We start from the raw sequence: 19,700 nt of genomic DNA on the forward strand, positions 1-19,700 counted from the left end.
AGCATCATGGCTGGGGACCACATGTTGAGGACAGTTGCCCACAAGCTGTACCAGCCTGACCCCACCTTCCCACAGCCCTTTCTGCCAGTTAACGCTAACTCAGATTGTCAGGGCCGGTGAGATGGCTCAGTGGATCAGACGTTTGCCGGGCGAGCCTGATGGCCCGAGTTGGCTCTCAGAAAGCTGAAGTAGAGAGCTGACTACTTAAAGTTGCCCTCTGGCCTCACATGCTGTGGGATACATGCGACAGGTGTCTCTGTGTGGCCTTGGCTGTTCTGGAAGCTCTGTAGCCCAGGCTAGCCTCTGCCTCCCGAGCACGTGTGTCACCACCACCCAACCACAAAATAACATTTTTCAAAATTGGTCTATGGAAGTTTCTCTAGATGCTTATTCAATCCATGAGCTTCCCATAATTTACCGTGCTCTTACACCTTACCTGTCACAGAAACTGCTGGGTCAGCCTTCTCTAAAGGCACAGAATGGGGCATGTCAGAAAAGGGGAAACCTCCACAGTGGCCATCTGCATGCTGAAGAGCCTGAGAACTGAGTGCATCGACGGTGTGGGCCAGCGAGATGGCTCGGTGTTAGCAAAGGAGCTTGCCACCCTCCCCGAGTTCAGTCCCTGAGATTGACACGGTGGGAGGACAGAACCAACACTCTGAATACCCCAGCCCTCCATCCCCATCCACACAAATGTTTACAATGAAAAATAAGGGCAGGCAACATTTTCCTCAGAAAAAGCTTGCCTAAAAAGGATTTTTGGATGGGCCACCTGCCGCCAGGCTCTTCAATCATTATTTGATCCTCCCCGGAAATAGCCTCAAAGATTTATCCAGAAGCAGGGTTCTTAGGTGACTCTAGGGTTCTGTCTAGTTGACAGAATCATAGCATACCCAGCAGAGAAGTCCTAAAATGCCAAAAGGAGCTAGAGACGTCCTGGCTCATTTATAGAGCACTTACCCAGAATCCACCAGTGAGGGCCTGCAAAGACAACAAAGTCCAGTACCAAAGAATGCTTAGGAAATGGTTTTAAAAGCAGGCCTGTAAACAGCACCAGAAGAATTCCAGCTGCAGAATCCTGCCCTCACCCGGTCCTCAGCCTTTCCCACACCCAACCCTAGGGAGCAGAGCACCGGTGGACCCATCGAGAGCGGGTTCAGAAGGGAGGGAAAACGAGACCCGGGGGTGGAGGGGGACGGTGGAAAATCAGAAGTTAAAGGTCATCCTCAGCTGCATTGCAAGTACAGGCAGCCTGGATGCAGGAGACCGTCTCAAGACAAAAGTTGGGAGAGTGCCGCTCAGGCTCGGGACACCATCGCCCCCTACAGTTGCTGGAGTAAATGATTACTAGACTGAGCCAAGGGTAGAAAACGGACTCGGCTCCACCCATCCATGTGCAGGCTCCTCAGAACGCTCACACAGAGGAACACACTCCCAGCCCTTCTGGGTGTGTGACCGCGGCCTAGATCTGCTCACGGGAAGCAAAAAAGTGACCTTCGTCTCTCAGCCCCTGCCATGCAAGACCAGAACTCACCACCAGGTGACGCTCCAGGACCAGTTAAAAACCCTCCAGTGCCGGCGCTTGCTTGTGTCGGGTGGAACAAAGCGTCCAGGTCCAGAGATGGGAGGAGTGAAGTTTATACCAGTTACAACCACCACAAAAGCTAATGTTTCTATTTCAGTTGCAATGCTCCATGCTCTGTTAAAACCTCCTGCTTCAGACAAGGTACTGTAGCCTAGGTTGGGCTGAAACTTCCCATGTAGCAAAGAATGGCTTTGAACTTCTGGTATTTCAGGCATGCACCACCAAGCCTGGGATGTCAGCTGAACCGAAGTCTTCCTGCAAGGTAACAACAGACCAGCTATATACCCAGTCCTAGATGCTCTTATTGTGAGCGTTTTTTTCCAGATGAGGAAACTGGTGGATGGCTTGCCAAGAGTCACACCGCCCTGAAATGGGAACCCAGGTATCTGACTCATCTGATAGGTGACCCCTTCTTGTTGGCCCCAAACGAGACAGGGAAATGTAGTTATGGGGACCAGAAAACAGTCAAATGAGGGGTCAGGAGAGTGGGGATCCATCTACCCTGGACTTGAAGTGGTCTTGCCACATCCGCCCCTATGGCAGTCATGGTCAAGGGTGATGTGTGCAGGGGAAAAAATGCTGCTGGTTAACATTTGCTGGACAGGGGCAGCAAAGGGCAGGAGAGTGCCAGGTGCCTCTCCAGCATCTCCATCTTTCTTGAGGACAGACCTCAGAAAGAGAATGGGGTGGGATAGCTAAGGGCTGTGATTTCAGATATGTACAGGCCTCAGAAAGAGGGTGGGGTGGGGCCAGAAGACAGGAGTGAGGCCAGGAAGCTCCTCCAAAGTCCCACACCACCACCACTCCTGACTCCTATTTCCCAATCTCTTGTCAACCCCTTCCTTCCTCAGCCTGGATCTGGGAGCCAAGAATGTTCCCATATTCAATAGGACAAGTAGGCTTTCTCTCCCCCTCCACGTATGAGTTCTTTTCATGTGTTTTTGTGACAGTGAGTGGCAGTTGAACTGGTTCAGGTGAAAACTGGCTTGAAGAGCTTGGAGTTCATTATCTAAGGTGGAGCCCCTGCCTCAATCCCCTAGTGAAGCTCCAGGTATGCAGTTTCATGGTAGAAGGCTTGCCTGGCATGGGCAAGGCCCTGGGTTCCACTTCGGAGTTAAGAGCTTAATTTTGTTTTGTTTCGTTTTGTGAGACATGGTTTCCACTGTGCAGCCTTGGCTGTCCTGGAATGCTCTCTGTAGATAAGGCTAGCCTTGAACTCACAGAGATCCCCCACCTCTGCCTCCCAAGTGTTAGGATTAAAGGCATGCGCCACCACCACCCAGCAAGGGCTTCATCTTTTAAAAAGCAGGGAGGTCAGATCATGGGGCAGTGCAGTTGGAAATGCTCAGAAATGGGCAGTATGAACATGCTCTTGGTGTGGACCATCCTGCCATTTCTGTATTTATTCAATCGATCATTCTGACAGTGTCTTATGTACCAGGCTGGTGTCAAACTCACTAGATATAGTCTTCTTTGATGTCCTAATCCTGCCTCTTCATCTTAGGAGCTGATATTTCATGTGTTTGTCTTCATCCAGCACGCTCTCTCACACAAGCCCACATGAAAGCCAAGGGTTTCAATCAGTCTGAGGTAGACACAAGTGGCCTCCGAGTCCCCCATGTCCTATTTGATGCAGGCTGTCTTTCTGCATGCTGTGAATATGTGTTGCTTTTATTGGTTCATGAATATAGCTGCTTTGACCTATGGCAGGGCAGAATATAGTGGGAAATCTAAACAGACATATAGGTGAAGAAGGGTCAAGGAGATGCCAGCAGCTGCCAGAGCATCAAGATGTATTAGAAAACAAATAATGTCATGAAGCCACATATCAATACACAATTATTAGAAATGGATTTTTTTTTGTTTTTTTCAAGACAGGGTTTCTCTGTGGCTTTGGAGCCTGTCCTGGAACTAGCTCTTGTAGACCAGGCTGGCCTCAAACTCACAGAGATCCGCCTGCTTCTGCCTCCCGAGTGCTGTGATTAAAGGCGTGTGTCACCACCGCCCGGCTCTGGATTAATTTAAATATAAGAGCTAGCTAGTAATAAGCCTGAGCCATCGACTAAACAATTATAATTAATATTAAGCCTCTGAATTATTATTATTATTTTTTTTTTTTGGTTTTTCGAGACAGGGTTTCTCTGTGGCTTTGGAGCCTGTCCTGGAACTAGCTCTGTAGACCAGGCTGGTCTCGAACTCACAGAGATCCGCCTGCCTCTGCCTCCCGAGTGCTGGGATTAAAGGCGTGCGCCACCACCGCCCGGCTCTGAATTATTATTTTATAAGTGGCCATGGGGACCAGCAGGCAGGATAGAAACAGGTCCAGAGGGACCAGGCGAGACAGAAAAGCATCCGGCTATGCCTATGAGCTCCTCACTGTAACCCACGCATCAGACGGGTCATCAACAGCAGAGCAAGGAGAAAATAATACACTGCATAGCGTGTGTCCTCCATAGAATGATCTCCTCCCTCTCCCTTTGTCTCCCCCATCAATTCTTTTTTCTGGTAAGGTCACATTTGTGTGTGTGTGTGTGTGCGCGCGTGCCCATGCACACATGTGACGTGTCAGGTGCCTTAGGAGGCCAGGATGATCCCCTGGAGCTGGAGTTACAGGTGACTGTAAGCCTCTGGATGTGGATGCTGGTAACTGAACTTATGTCCTCTGCATCACTGAACCATCTCTCTAGTCCTCACCTCAGCCTCCCGGGTGCCAGGGTCACAGGTTTGCAGTCAGGGATCAAGTTTTGTTTGCTGCCTTATCCATGCAGTTGTCTGTGTGTTTATCTACACAGAGTCTCACCTGTTACCCAGGCTGGCCTTGAACTCTCAGAACCAAGTGATCCTCCTGCCTCAGTCCCTGGAGTAGCTGACACTACAGGTCAGTACCACCATGCTGGCTAAAATGTGATTTTTAAAAACAAATAAAAGAAAGCAAGGGACTGGTTACTCAGGTTCTGGGTCACATTCATGCCTGTGTCTTCTTCAGCTCCATTGGGAAGAGGGGGGCTAGGATGAGGGCAGGAGTTCTTACCCTCATTCCCCACATGACGAAGCTTGTGGTCTGAACTCCGTGTTATCCTACCCCAAGGTTCACAGCATGCTCATCCCAGCTGCAAAGAAGATTTAAATGGGACCTGCAAGACCAAGTCCCTAAATTCACACTTTGGTAGTGCGGCCTCAAACTCATTTATCAGGAATCATTCCGACTTGGTCATGACTCCTGGTCACAAGTGGTCACAGGGCACTGCCTGTGAATACTCTCCCTTCCTTCGGCCTCAGAGACGGTCTCTGCCCCTTGGTGTGTCCAGGAGTGTGGCCATGTTCTAGAACTGTCTAGGATGGCAGCAGAAGTGGGCCTTCACTTTAATCCCAAACCAGCCACAGCCTCCTGCCTGAGCTAGCCACAGTTCTCATTATGACCACCAGGTGGCGCTTCGGTCCCACTGGTCCAAACTACGCAGGCGACTTGTGTAAACTGGGTGACCTGGGCATGCTTAACATCTAACAGTTCAGAAGCTGTGCCTCTGGCTGAATTTGGGAAGCGACCAAACAGAAATCCCTTAGGGTTCAGTTGGTAGTGTTTGCTTAGCATGCTTGAAGCCCTGAATTTGATCCCCAACTCTGGAGTGGTTGTACATCTCACGCGGGAGATGAAGACAGGATGAACGGAAATCCAAGGTCATCCTCCACAACACAGGGTACTTCAGGCAAGCCAAAGCTACATGAGATTCTGTCTTTAAAACAACAAAATCCTTGGGTTGACGATTTGAAGATACAACACCACTTATCCTGTTGTTCTAGGGCAATGAGAGGGCTCCTCTTCTCTCAGATCTGGGTTATCTCTGAATGCTCCTGCTTGATAAGGGAGGGAAGAGAACATTATGTCCACTCAAGGGAGGGACAGGCTAAAGGTCAAGCTGACCCAGATCTGTTCAATTTCAGGGCTATTCAGAAAGACCGTGAAAATATCTCCCAGGACGAGGGTTCTCCATAGAGTCAATCCATCCTGCCACAGTCTTCTGGGTTTGGTGGTACTGCATGTGTCTATTGGGGTAGTATCTAGCAGCACGGGTGTCAATGCTAACATCTGTAAGTATGGTGGAGCATTGTGTCAGGGGACAGAGGGTTTCCGGGCATGTGTGGAGACCTGGTGAGTCTGTGATCCACAGTGTGAATGAACATTGTGTATGTGTGTCCATGCATTTGTGGACATTTTGGGAGGGCTACCAATGCATTTGTATGGGGTTTGTGTTTGTGTCAGTGTGAATTAGATGTGTGTGTGTGTGTGCGTGCGCGTGTGCGCGCATGTGTGCATGCACACCCACGCCAGTAAAGTAAAATGTAGCGTCACCAAGGACAAAGGGTGTCTGTGGAATCTGTAGTCCTGTGTCTGATCCATCCTCCCTCTGCTGTGACAACACACACCCTTTTCCCTACCTGGAACTCCAATATTGTTTCTAAAGCCCACTGAGCTCCAGGCCCTGTGAGGGAGGCTGAGCACAGTCACTAGGTGATACCGTCCTTTGATGCTTTCCTTTTTACCTTCAAGTGGCTGTGGACAACAGCAAGGACCACTCCTGATCTCTCCCCCTAACCTGGTCATTCCAGACACCTCCAGCCCCCACCAAGCCCACTCCTCCAGGTAGGGGTCCATATTTTACTTTTTGTCAACTCATCAGTGGGAGTTTCTTCTGGACTGGCTGTGAGCTGTAAGGAAACAAGCTTTGCCCGTGACCAACATCAAAAGGGGTTATAGCAAGGCCACACTGAGAACTGTGCAGTATATTATGTAACTATTCCCTTTCAGAACACAGCAGGGAAGGAAAAGAAAGGCGAGTGTACAAAGACTCATTATGGAACCCCTGCCTAGAGTCCCCCAGTGAGGGGCTGGGGTGTGGCTCAGTGGTAGAGACCCTGCCTAGAATCCCCCAGTGAGGGGCTGGGGACGTGATTCAGTGGCAGAGCATCTGCCTAACATCTGAGCCACACCTATCCCTGGGGAATTCTAGGCAGGCTGGCTCTATCATGACCCCTTGTAAACCCACCTTTCTTTTCCTTCCCTTTTGTATTGTGTTGTCTCCACAGATATCTCTCCACAGGGGGAAAAATAAGAAAGAAAGTAAGGGCTCCTAGGACATAACTCTTCAATCACAAGAGCACTGGATGCCGCACCGTGGTGGCACACTCCTTTAATCCTAGTGTTCGGGAGGCAGAGGCAGGCGGATCTCAGTAAGTTCGAGGCCAGCCTGGTCTACAAAGTGAGCTCCAGGACAGCCTGGACGGTTACACAGAGAAACCCTGTCTCAAAAAAAAAAAAAAAAAAGAAAAGAAAGAAACAAACAAAACAAAAACCACCACAAGAAGGCTGGGCTGCTCTTTCCCACTAACTCCCTTTTCTCCGGCTGACTCTTCCTGAGGCTGTGTGTGCACATTTATTCTTATTCACTGCTAGTGACTGCAGGCTGCCAACCACCACGGAGAGATACCCTCACCTTCCTTCCAGCCCTGCAGGCCCTGTGTCTGGTCATAAGAGGCAGTTGTGCACAGCTTCCCCCTTTGAGCATGCTTCTATCCTAACACTTCAACCATCCCCAGATGTTTGTAAGCTCAGTCAAAACAGACTGAAGGGGGCCGGGCGATGGTGGCGCACGCCTTTAATCCCAGCACTCGGGAGGCAGAGGCAGGCGGATCTCTGTGAGTTCGAGACCTGCCTGGTCTACAGAGCTAGTTTCAGGACAGGCTCCAAAGCCACAAAGAAACCCTGTCTCGAAAAAAAAAAAACAGACTGAAGGGGGTAGTGAGGTAGGGACAGACAAAGATGATGGCTGCCAAGCCTGAGGAATCCACGCGGTAGGAGGGAGCTGATCCCAACGAGTTGTCTTCTGACTCCCACGGGCAAATCATAGAAACAGAGTGACCACAACCACAGCAAGAGGAAGCCGGGAAGGGTGGCACACACTTGCAATCCTGGCATTCGGGAGACAGAAGCAGAAGGACCATACCGTTGAGGTAAGGTGACCCTGTCTCAGAAAACAGACAACAAAAAGATCTCTTCACATTCAAAGGCCACGCAGTCATCTTGGCCTACACCACATCACAACAGGGCCCCAGACTAAGTGCTTTGAGTGCTTTCCTGGTGGCCTTTTTTTAAAAAAAATATTTATTTATTATGTATACAATATTCTGTCTGCATGTACGCCTGCAGGCCTGAAGAGGGCACTAGACCTCATTACAGATGGTTGTGAGCCACCATGTGGTTGCTGGGAATTGAACTCAGGACCTTTGGAAGAGCAGGCAATGCTCTTAACCTCTGAGCCATCTCTCCAGCCCTCCTGGTGGCCTTTTTGTTCGTTTATTTTGTTTTGTTTTTCAAGACAGGGTTTCTCTGTGTAGCCCCAGCTGTCCTGGAACCCACTCTGTAGACCAGGCTGGCCTCAAACTCAAGAGATCCGCCTGCCTCTGCCTCCCAAGTGCTGGGATTAGAAGCATGAGAAACCACCATCCGGCTTTGAATTAATTTTCAATTATCATTTTGTGTCTAGGCATTTGGGCTGCACGTATGTGTATTATATATTTGCCTGGTGACTATATATGGCGTGTATGTATATCATATATGTGCCCGGTGACTGAAGAACAACAGAAGACATCAGATCCCCTGGAACTGGAGTTACACATGGCTGTGAATCACCATGTGGGTTCTGGGAGTCAAACCCAGGTTCTCTTACCTGCTGAGCCGCCTCTCCTTCACCCTACCCCTTGTGGCTTTTCGGTGCCTTGTCACCAAGATCAGTATATGAAGCCCACAGGCCCTTTAACCTCCAGCCCTCCAGCACTTAGCAGCCTAAACATGGCTGGCAAAGTGCCAGCTTAAACACAGGGTCATCATTGTTAAGGAGCCAAATCACCCCAACACCATCCACGACGACTCGGAAACAAGAAACCCCCTTGTTGAGAACCTGTGTTCCTCACCCTGTGGACCACGACCCCTTTAGGAGTCCAACAACCCTTTCAGGGGTCACACATCAGATACCCTCCATACCAGATACTTACATTACAATTCCTAACAGTAGCAACATTACAGTTACGAAGTAGTAACGGAAATAATTTTATGGGTGGGGGCTCACCCCAAAATGAAGAACTGTATTAAAGGGTCACAACATTAGGAAGGTCGAGAACCACTGTTGTAAACATTTTTATTTGCATATCAGCTTGAGCCCTCTCTTTAAGTGCAAAAGGGGCCGTCCACCAAAGTTAGTTGTAGACAGAAGACATAGGACAGAATAACCCCTCCTCTACCCATTCTCCTTTGCCAGGCTGGGCACACTTAAGATACATAGCGAGAAGTTACAGCACCGTCCAGGCAAGCAGGCTCCATGGGCTTCTTTACTTACATTCTTTGAGATGCTATATTCAGTATATTTTTTTAAAAAAAAATCAATGTATTAAAAAAGTCAAGTGTGTCTACAGCTATGTCCTCCTAAAAATGAATAATCTCATCAGATAAAAACAAGATCATAAAGAGGGCCACAGGAAGGCAGGTTTGGTGGTGGCGTGTGCCTTTGGTTCTAGCAGAGGCAGGCGGATCTCTCTGAGTTCGAGCTCAGCCTAAGACACATAGTGAGTTCCAAGTCAGCCACCCTGTCTCAAACAAAACAAAAACAAAAAGAGGGTCACCGGAGTCAGGTGTAGTGGAACGCACCTGCAATCCCAGGGCGCAGGATACTCAGGCAGGGACTGCTGTGGGTTTGAGACCAGTTATGTACAGAGTGCCAGACCAGCAGGGCGGCATAGCAAGACTGTCTCAAAAAGAAAAGGAGGAGGAGGAGAAGGAGAAGGAGGAGGAGGAGGGAGAGAGAGAGAAGGTAGAGAAGAGGGGAGGAAAGTAGTGCTGGTAAAGGCATGGGAGGTGCTGCCTGCCTCAGCAGCCTCCATTTTCAAACATGGAGGTAGAAGGAGCCTACAAAGGAGGGAGGCACCCTAGCAGCCTGCACAGGGCAGGCAGGGTGCGGGGGGAGGGGGGGCGGGCGGAGGCGGCGAGGCCTGGGCTCCTCTCACAGCTGTTCCTCTTGCTGTCTGGGTTCCACTTCTGTCCTAGCCTCAGCCCTCAGCACCCTGAGGCTCCTAGCCTCACCTACCCTGGGGACTCTCTTGGGCAGGGTTGGCAACCGGGGAGTGTGCAAGAAGGCCCTCCTGCGCTTGTGAAACCATGAGAACCGTCCTGGGGTCTGGAACCTCACTGTCTTTACCTGTTTCCGGGCCCTAGATCCTGGGGCTGTCCCTATGGTAACAGAGCTAGCTGAGGCTTGCGCTATAGCCTGAGGTCCAGCCTCCTCCCTCTGGTCATGGAGGACTCCTGCCCTCTGGTCAGCTGGGGCCTCCACCCTCTCACTTTCTGCAGCTCCAGTCTCTTGATTAACTGGGCCCTCTGCCCTCTGCCTACCTATGACTTCTGTCCTCAGATTAGCTGCAGCCTCTGCCCTTGGATTAGCTGCAGTCTCTGCCCTCGGATTACCTGCAGCCTCTACCTTCGGGTTAGCTGCAGCCTCTGCCTTTGGATTAACTTCAGCCTCTGCCCTTGGATTAGCTGCAGCCTCTACCTTCGGGTTAGCTGCAGCCTCTGCCTTTGGATTAACTTCAGCCTCTGCCCTCGGATTAGCTGCAACCTCTACCTTCGAGTTAGCTGCAGCCTCTGCCCTCTCTTCAGGTGCAGCCTCTGCCCTCGGGTTAGGTGCAGCCTCTGGTCTCGGGTTAGGTGCAGCCTCTGCCCTCGGATTAGCTGCAGCCTCTGGTCTCGGGTTAGGTGCAGCCTCTGGTCTCGGGTTAGGTGCAGCCTCTGCCCTCAGGTTAGGTGCAGCCTCTGGTCTCGGGTTAGGTGCAGCCTCTGGTCTCGGGTTAGGTGCAGCCTCTGGTCTCGGGTTAGGTGCAGCCTCTGGTCTCGGGTTAGGTGCAGCCTCTGGTCTCGGGTTAGGTGCAGCCTCTGGTCTCGGGTTAGGTGCAGCCTCTGGTCTCGGGTTAGGTGCAGCCTCTGGTCTCGGGTTAGGTGCAGCCTCTACTCCACGTTCAGCTGGAACATCTATCCTCTGGTTCTCTGCAGCCTCTGGGGGCTCCTGCTCCTTCCTGCACCGCCTCAAGGAGACCCACTTGATCTTGGGCTTCCAGCGCCTGGTACCTGGTGTCTGGTCGCTCCCGTCTCCTGTGTTTCTTCTGGAGCTATCGTCCCGACTGGTATGGCTACATCTCAATTCTCCAGCCCTCTCAGCTGCGATGGAGGCCTGCTGGGCCTCGACATTGTCCGAGCCTGATCTGGGTGCCCAGCCCTTCACCCTCTGTTTCAGCTTCCCCCAGGACACCTGGCTGACATACTCCCGCCATCTGTCGGCCTTGGACGGCCGGGGTCCCAGGTTGTCCTCAAACATGGGCACTGGCAGATTGCCTCGGCGACGTGGAGGAGGCGCGCTGGGCTTCTTCTCCCCGCGGCGGAGGAAGGCTTCTACTAACTCCTGATCATCCTCGCTCTCCACATCGCTGCCCAGGAATTTGCTGCCCAAGTAACTGACGGGTATTTTGCGCACCTTTCTGGTCCTCTGGGAGCCCCTATTGCCTTTGACTTTGGAGGTCTCGAAGTCACTCAATTCGCTGTCGCTGGCGTTACTGCTGTCATAGGTGCCTACGACTAGCCGAAGTGGAGGAGTGACCATCTGTGGGACTCTCCTCACTCGGGGTTCTTTGGCTTTTTTGGGGGGCTGGGGTGGGTGTGGAGTACTCTTTTCGATGATTCGAGCCACGTCTTCCAGGGTGCGGCCCTCCTCCTGCAGAAACTGAATCAGGCGCTCCCGAAATTCAGCTTCCTTGGTGGCGGGCTTGGAGATGACTCTCCACACGCCCCCAGCCAGCCGGACCTCCCGGGGGATGAGCAGATAGTCAACATCCTCCCCAATCTGCAGCATTCCCACCGTGGAGTCCTCCTCTTTACGGAACACCTTCCCGATCTTCTTAAAGGTACCCACGGGCCTTAAGGCTTCCACTAACACGTCCAGATCGACATCTTTGCAGACATCAGGGACGCTCCAGAGGATCAGGCAATCGGGAGAGGGGAGGAAGCCCCAGGGGAACCAGCCCCCCACGTGGCTTTTCTCGAGAGTCTTTAAGATCTCCAGTGTGGATTCTGGGGTGGGGGGCACGAAGCCCAAACAAAAAACTTAGATTCTAGTCTTAGGGAGGGGGCAGGGGAGAGTCCTAGCAACTCTGCTCATGCAGAGTGTCACCTCCCTGCAATTTTCTTGGCAGGCGACAAGTCCAAGTTGGGTTTTCCCTCACCCCCTCGGAGTTGTAGTGAGCGATTTTCCAGGATGCTTACGTGAACCGAGGCGCGGTCAGTCCCGAGGCTAAAAGCTGGGTTCAAACGGGAGACGCCAGTGTCCCGGCTCCAAGCTGGGGACGCACGGGCTAGGCCGCGACACTCCGGGTGTAGCTGAAAGTTTGTGGGAGGACTCTACAGACAAAGGCTTCTCAGCGTGGCTGCTCAATATGGCGAGGCGCTTAAAGGCCTCCGCCCAGCCCCGAGGAGGGTCTCCCGCCCCCAGGCAGGCTGCCACCCCGCTCCAGGCTGACCTTGTTTTGCAGTCTGCGGTGCGCTGTGGAGCAGAGAGTCGCAGGAAGTTTCTGGGCGCCCTCCCCTCCTGGGTGAGGCCCACCTTCTCCATCTCATCTTACATTCTCAGACTGAAAAGACTGGCAGCTGAGCTGTCCACTCCCTTCAGGTCAGCCTCCCTCTCCTCCCCCACAGAGGTGTGGCCGCCCCTCCACCACCCTCCCCCCCAGGGCCTCGTTGAGGCCAAGGAGTCACTGGTCGAAAGTCACTCGGTCTCCAACCTTCTATTCTAGAGGCAAGACAAGACTACGTTTGCGCCGCTTATGGCGGAGATCTTTTGAAGTCCATTGCTGTTACCTGGATGGGACCAGGAAGATTGATAAATGGATAAGAGCTTGAGCTGCTCTTGCAGAGGACCTGGGTTGAGTTCCAGGACCCACATGATGGCTCTCAACCCTCTGTAACTCCAGGCCCAGGGGATCCAACACCCTCTTCTGATCTCTGTGGGTACTGCACACACATGGTGCATACACACCCTCCCTCCCCAAACACACAGAGGCAAGACATTCGTGCACATAAAAAAAATGGACCCACGGGCTGGAGAGATGGCTCAGTGGTTAAGAGCATTGCCTGCTCTTCCAAAGGTCCTGAGTTCAATTTCCGGCAACCACATGGTGGCTCACAACCATCTGTAATAAAGTCTGGTGCCCTCTTCTGGCCTGCAGACATACACAGAGGCAGAATATTGTATAGATAATAAATAAATAAATAAATAAATAAATAAATAAATAAATAAATATTTTTTAAAAAATGGACCCACAAGATAATTCAGTGGGTAAAAACATGTGCCATGCAAGTGTGACAACCTGAATTCAGTCCCCAGAACCCACATAAAACCAACTCTACAAAGCTGTTTGATCTCCACAGAGCACCCCCACACAGAGATTATACATATGCAAATACAGACACAATGATAAATTTTTTAATTAAAATGTGTTGTTTCTCTGTAGCTTTGGAGTCTCTCCTGGAACTCATTCTGTAGACAGGCTGGCCTCGAACTCACAGAGATCCACCTGTCTATGCCTTCTGAGTGCTGGGATTAAAGGTGTGCACCAACACCGCCCGGCTAATATTTTTCTTTAAGATCACAGAGATGTTGTGGTACCCTTAGTTCTTAACTTACTATGTATCTCACATGACCTCAAACTTTCAGCAATCCTCCTCTGAGTACTAGCCTTAAGGGCATGGGCCACCATACCAGGATTAAAGATAATATTTTCAACAGCAACAAAAGCCAAGTAAAGAAGTGACATCAGGATTTGAAGAGATGGCTCAATGGTTAAGAGCACTGAGTGCTCTTCCAGAGGACATGGGTTCAATTCCTAGCACCCACGTGGCAGCTCACGACTGTAATTCCAGTTCCCAGGGATTCGACACCTTCAGGCAGACACACATGCAGGAAAAACACCAACGAACAAAAAATAAAAAATAAATCACATTTCTAAAATAGTGATTTTAATACCAATATAAAAACATCTACCAGACATGAGCTTTTTAAAAAAGTGACTTTAACATGGGGTGTACTCTTGTGATCCCAGTACTTGGAGGCAAGAGGATCAAGAAGGTAAGGTCATTCTAAGCTACAAAGAGAGTTACAAGAAACCCTGTCTCAAAAAAAAAAAATCACCCCAGGGGCTGGAGAGATAATTCAGTGATTAAGAACAATTGCTGTTCTTGCAAAGGACCTGAATTTGGTTCCCAGCACCCACATGGTGACTCACAGTCACCCAAAACTCCAGTTGCAGGGAATCAGATACCTAAGACCCCCCAAGAACCCAACAAGAATAGACAAAGACTCGGGCAAAACACGCATGCACAGAAAAAAAATAAATCTTTAAAAATTAAAGTAAAATAAATGCTTATGATAGTATTTAACTCAGGAAGACCTTGGAGGCAGATCATTAGCAATGAGAGAAGAGAGAAGGGAGAGAAAGGAAAGTGCCAGAGAGGCTGTTACAGGCTGCGGGGAAGAGCTGAGGTTGGGAGTCCGCTTCGTTTGGGTCCTGTTACTGCCTGCAGCTTCCCCTCACAACCATCTGTAACTCCGGTTCCAGGATCCAATGCCGTCTTCTGACCTCCAAGGGTACCAGACACACACGTGGCACTCACATAGACACACACGTGGCAATCATATAGACACACACGTGGCACTCACATAGACACACACGTGGCACTCATATAGACACACACGTGGCACTCACACAGACACACACGTGGCACTCACATAGACACACACGTGGCACTCATATAGACACACACGTGGCACTCATATAGACACACACGTGGCACTCACATAGACACACACGTGACACTCATATAGACACACACGTGGCACTCACATAGACACACACGTGGCACTCACATAGACACACACATGGCACTCACATAGACACACACGTGGCACTCATATAGACACACACGTGACACTCATATAGACACACACGTGGCACTCACATAGACACACACGTGGCACTCACATAGACACACACGTGGCACTCATACAGACACACACGTGGCACTCACATAGACACACACGTGGCACTCACATAGACACACACGTGGCACTCATATAGACACACACGTGACACTCATATAGACACACACGTGACACTCATATAGACACACACGTGGCAATCATATAGACACACACATGGCACTCACATAGACACACACGTGGCACTCATATAGACACACACGTGGCACTCACACAGACACACACATGGCACTCACATAGACACACACGTGGCACTCATATAGACACACACGTGACACTCATATAGACACACACGTGGCACTCACATAGACACACACGTGGCACTCACATAGACACACACGTGGCACTCACATAGACACACACGTGACACTCATATAGACACACACGTGGCACTCATAGACACACACGTGGCACTCATATAGACACACACGTGGCACTCATACAGACACACACGTGGCACTCACGTGGCACTCATACAGACACACACGTGGCACTCACGTGGCACTCATATAGACACACATGTGGCACTCATATATACACACGTGGCACTCATATATACACACACGTGACACTCATATAGACACACACGTGGCACTCACATAGACACACACGTGGCACTCATACAGACACACACGTGGCACTCACACAGACACACACGTGGCACTCACATAGACACACACGTGGCACTCATATAGACACACACGTGGCACTCATATAGACACACACGTGACACTCATATAGACACACACGTGGCAATCATATAGACACACACATGGCACTCACATAGACACACACGTGGCACTCATATAGACACACACGTGGCACTCATATAGACACACACGTGGCACTCATACAGACACACACGTGGCACTCATACAGACACACACGTGGCACTCACATAGACACACACATGGCACTCACATAGACACACACGTGGCACTCATATAGACACACACGTGGCAATCATATACACACACGTGGCACTCACATAGACACACACGTGGCACTCATATAGACACACACGTGGCACTCATACAGACACACACGTGGCACTCACATAGACACACACGTGGCACTCATACAGACACACACGTGGCACTCACATAGACACACACGTGGCACTCACATAGACACACACGTGGCACTCACATAGACACACACGTGGCACTCACATAGACACACACGTGGCACTCACATAGACACACACGTGGCACTCATATAGACACACACGTGGCACTCATATAGACACACATGTGGCCCTCATATAGACACACACGTGGCACTCACGTGGCACTCATATAGACACACACGTGGAACTCACATAGACACACACGTGGCACTCATACAGACACACACGTGGCACTCACGTGGCACTCATATAGACACACACGTGGCACTCACGTGGCACTCATATAGACACACACGTGGCACTCATAGACACACACGTGGCACTCATAGACACACACGTGGCACTCACATAGACACACACGTGGCACTCACATAGACACACACGTGGCACTCACATAGACACACACGTGGCACTCACATATACACACACATGGCACTCACATAGACACACTTGGCACTCATATAGACACACACGTGGCACTCACATAGACACACACGTGGCACTCACATAGACACACACGTGGCACTCACATAGACACACACGTGGCACTCACATAGACACACACGTGGCACTCACATAGACACACACGTGGCACTCACATAGACACACACGTGGCACTCACATAGACACACACGTGGCACTCATATAGACACACACGTGGCAATCATATACACACACGTGGCACTCACATAGACACACACGTGGCACTCACATAGACACACACGTGGCACTCATATAGACACACACGTGGCACTCATATAGACACACATGTGGCCCTCATATAGACACACACGTGGCACTCACGTGGCACTCATATAGACACACACGTGGAACTCACATAGACACACACGTGGCACTCATACAGACACACACGTGGCACTCACGTGGCACTCATATAGACACACACGTGGCACTCACGTGGCACTCATATAGACACACACGTGGCACTCACAGACACACACGTGGCACTCATAGACACACACGTGGCACTCACATAGACACACACGTGGCACTCACATAGACACACACGTGGCACTCACATAGACACACACGTGGCACTCACATAGACACACACGTGGCACTCACATAGACACACACGTGGCGCTCACATAGACACACACGTGGCACTCACATAGACACACACGTGGCGCTCACATAGACACACACGTGGCGCTCACATAGACACACATGTGGCACTCATATATACACACGTGGCACTCATATATACACACAGGCAAAGCACAGACTTAAAATAAATAAATGTAATTTTTTTGTCTGTTTTTCAAGACAGAATTTCTCTGTGTAGCCCTGGCTATTCTGAAACCAAGATCCACCTGACTCTGTCTCTGAAGTGCAGGGATAATCTAATTTAAAAACCTTCTTAAACTGGGCAGTGGTGTTAAGTTGGGAGCGTAGACCCCAGCCGCTTCCATCTATCCCAGCCCCCAGGCCTGAGGGTGGGGGTGTCAGGACCACTCCCACAGGGTATTTAGATGAACTCCCAAAAGAGGAACACGTGGCCCCTTTTCCTTCCTCAAGGTGGTCACTGTGGCAGCCTCCCGGTTCCCCCTTGGCCACCCAAGAGCGCAGGAATCCCATTAAACCTGGATATTTTTTAATTTGGCTTGTTTTGATTTTGCTTGATTGGGATTTGCGTCGGCAGAGAGCTCCTGTTAGGAAAAATTCTTAACAGTGGTGGCGCACGCCTTCAATCCCAGCACCCAGGAGGCAGAGGCAGGCAGATATCTGTGAGTTCGAGGCCAGCCTGGACTACACGAGCTAGTTCCAGGACAGGCTCCAAAACCACATAGAGAAAGCCCTGTATCAAAAAAACGAAAAATAAAACAACTTAAACTGGGTTTAATGTCTCATATCCAGGCTTCTCTGAAGACTAAGACAGGAAGATCAGAAGTACAAAAATTCAATTTCTAAGAATAATTCTCAAAAAAAATTATATAATATATATATTATACACACACATATGAGCAGTAGGACTTTCCTTTGGGTCTGCTGCCAACTCCCAATTAATAATACAGAGACTAATCAATTATGAAAGTTAGGCTTGTTCCTAACTAGCTCATATGACAAATTAATCCATATTTTTTTAAATCTACATTCTACCACTTGGTTTTTGTCTCTATCCCATTCTGTATGTTTGTCTCATTATGTATTTGCCTAGTTTCTCGGCCTCTCTTCCCAGAGTCCTCCCTGTGCCTGGAAGTCCTGCTTATACCTCCTGCCTATCCATTGGCCATTTAGTTCTTTATTAAACCAATCAGAAGGCATCTTGTATGTACACACACACACACACACACACACACACACACACACACACACACACACAGTAACTTAAAAGTGAAAATCCCAGATAGTTGATTTTATAAAAATTGTCACTGGTCATTTCTGCTGGAGGTGTTTTAAACCACCCAGTCTAGGGTGCAACCATTATATAACTAAACTGTTTAAAAGAAATGTCTGATTGTTGCTCAGTGGTAGAGCCCCTGCCTAGAATCCCCCAGTGAGGGGCTGGGGTGTGGCTCAGTGGTAGAGCCTCTCACTAGAATCCCTCAGCTAGGGACTGGGGACCTGGCCCAGGGGTAGAGTGCTGGCCTATAGGTAGCATGGCCCTGGGTCGAGTTCAATCCCTAATAATAGCAACTGAATTTAATAAAATCGAAAGCTGATATCTGAACCAAAGTATGCCAGGGCATTATGGGACTGTGGTGCTGTAGTTTACAGATGAAGGAACCTGGAGAAGTGAGTCATTCTTCCTTCTGTCTGAGAGTTACTGACCTGAGGAAACTTATCAGGGGAGATTCTCCCTGTTCCTTCCCTCTGGCTGCCTCAAGGCAGGAGGACTTAAATCCTCTGCCAGGTGAGACAGCTGAGATCCAGCGTGAGAGAGCTGGGAGGAGTCAACCAACCAACCCTCCTCCAGATTCGTATTCGCGTTCCGTTGTTTCACTTTGAGTCTCTGCCTGTCCTGTCTTGCTCTGATTGTTTTGGGGTCTGGCGTGTAAACCGTGGTAGAGCTGTTGCCTGCTATGAGCAAGACCCCTGACTCTCTGTAAGCGAACGTGAAGACCTGAGGGTTCTTTGTGTCCAAGATTTACAAAGTATCTCACCCTGCTCATTGCCTCTGGCTTCCCTTTCCCACGAGGATCCCCAGACTCCTTAACTTTAAGGAAAAAAATGTTCTTTTCTAGCTTCTTTCTCGTTAGTTTGATTTTGAACAATCACAGTCATAAGCCAGACCTTTTTTCTTCAGGATTAAGAACGGATGGTCTGACTACCTGAAGAGCAACTTGAGATTTTTTTTGGAGGGGGGGGGTTGCTTGTTTTTGTAACCCTGGCTGTCCAGGAACTTCTAATGTAGATAGACTAGGCTTAACCTAGAACTCTCAGAGATCCTCCTATCTCTGCCTCCCAAGTGCTGGGATTAAAAAAATGAACCACCATGCCTAACTTGAAGGATAGGACCCATCACTGTTTTGTGGTTTGGTTTAGTTTTTAATTTTTTGTTTGTTTGTGTGTGTATTTTGTTCCATTTATTTTTTTTTCAATTTCTAAACAAAATTTATTTTCCATGGATGGGTGTTCTGCCTGCATATGTGTGTGTGTGTTATGTGTGTGTGTGTGTGTGTGTGTGTGTGTGTGTGTGTACATACTTGCCCAGCTGGCACCCAAAGGGGGTGGAAGGGGGCAGTATGTCCCTTAGACATGGAACTGCAGATGCAGTAAGTCATCGCTTGGCGCTAGGAACTAAAGGCAGGTCCTCTGGGAGAGCAACCAGTGCTCTGAACAGTCAGCCATCTTCCCTCCCCCATCTCATTTTTGAGAC

The 19,700-nt window shown here is 49.9% G+C and overlaps 1 protein-coding gene across 1 annotated transcript; it reads right to left on the minus strand.

The window, feature by feature from the left end:
* Positions 1–9,015: 9,015 nt before the first annotated feature.
* Ccdc8 (coiled-coil domain containing 8 subunit of 3M complex) lies at positions 9,016–12,298 on the minus strand. Its single transcript, XM_075990573.1, has one exon. It carries the CDS (start codon positions 11,530–11,532, stop codon positions 9,637–9,639), a length of 1,896 nt encoding a protein of 631 aa, XP_075846688.1. The 5' UTR covers positions 11,533–12,298; the 3' UTR covers positions 9,016–9,636.
* Between the last annotated feature and the right edge of the window lie 7,402 nt (positions 12,299–19,700).

The sequence above is a fragment of the Microtus pennsylvanicus genome, chromosome 1 (assembly GCF_037038515.1).
Source record: "Microtus pennsylvanicus isolate mMicPen1 chromosome 1, mMicPen1.hap1, whole genome shotgun sequence".
NCBI lineage: Eukaryota > Metazoa > Chordata > Mammalia > Rodentia > Cricetidae > Microtus > Microtus pennsylvanicus.

Excerpts from the sequence above, each read along its gene's own strand:
- Ccdc8 (XM_075990573.1), bottom strand. The coding sequence starts at position 11,532 with ATGCTGCAGATTGGGGAGGATGTTGACTATCTGCTCATCCCCCGGGAG.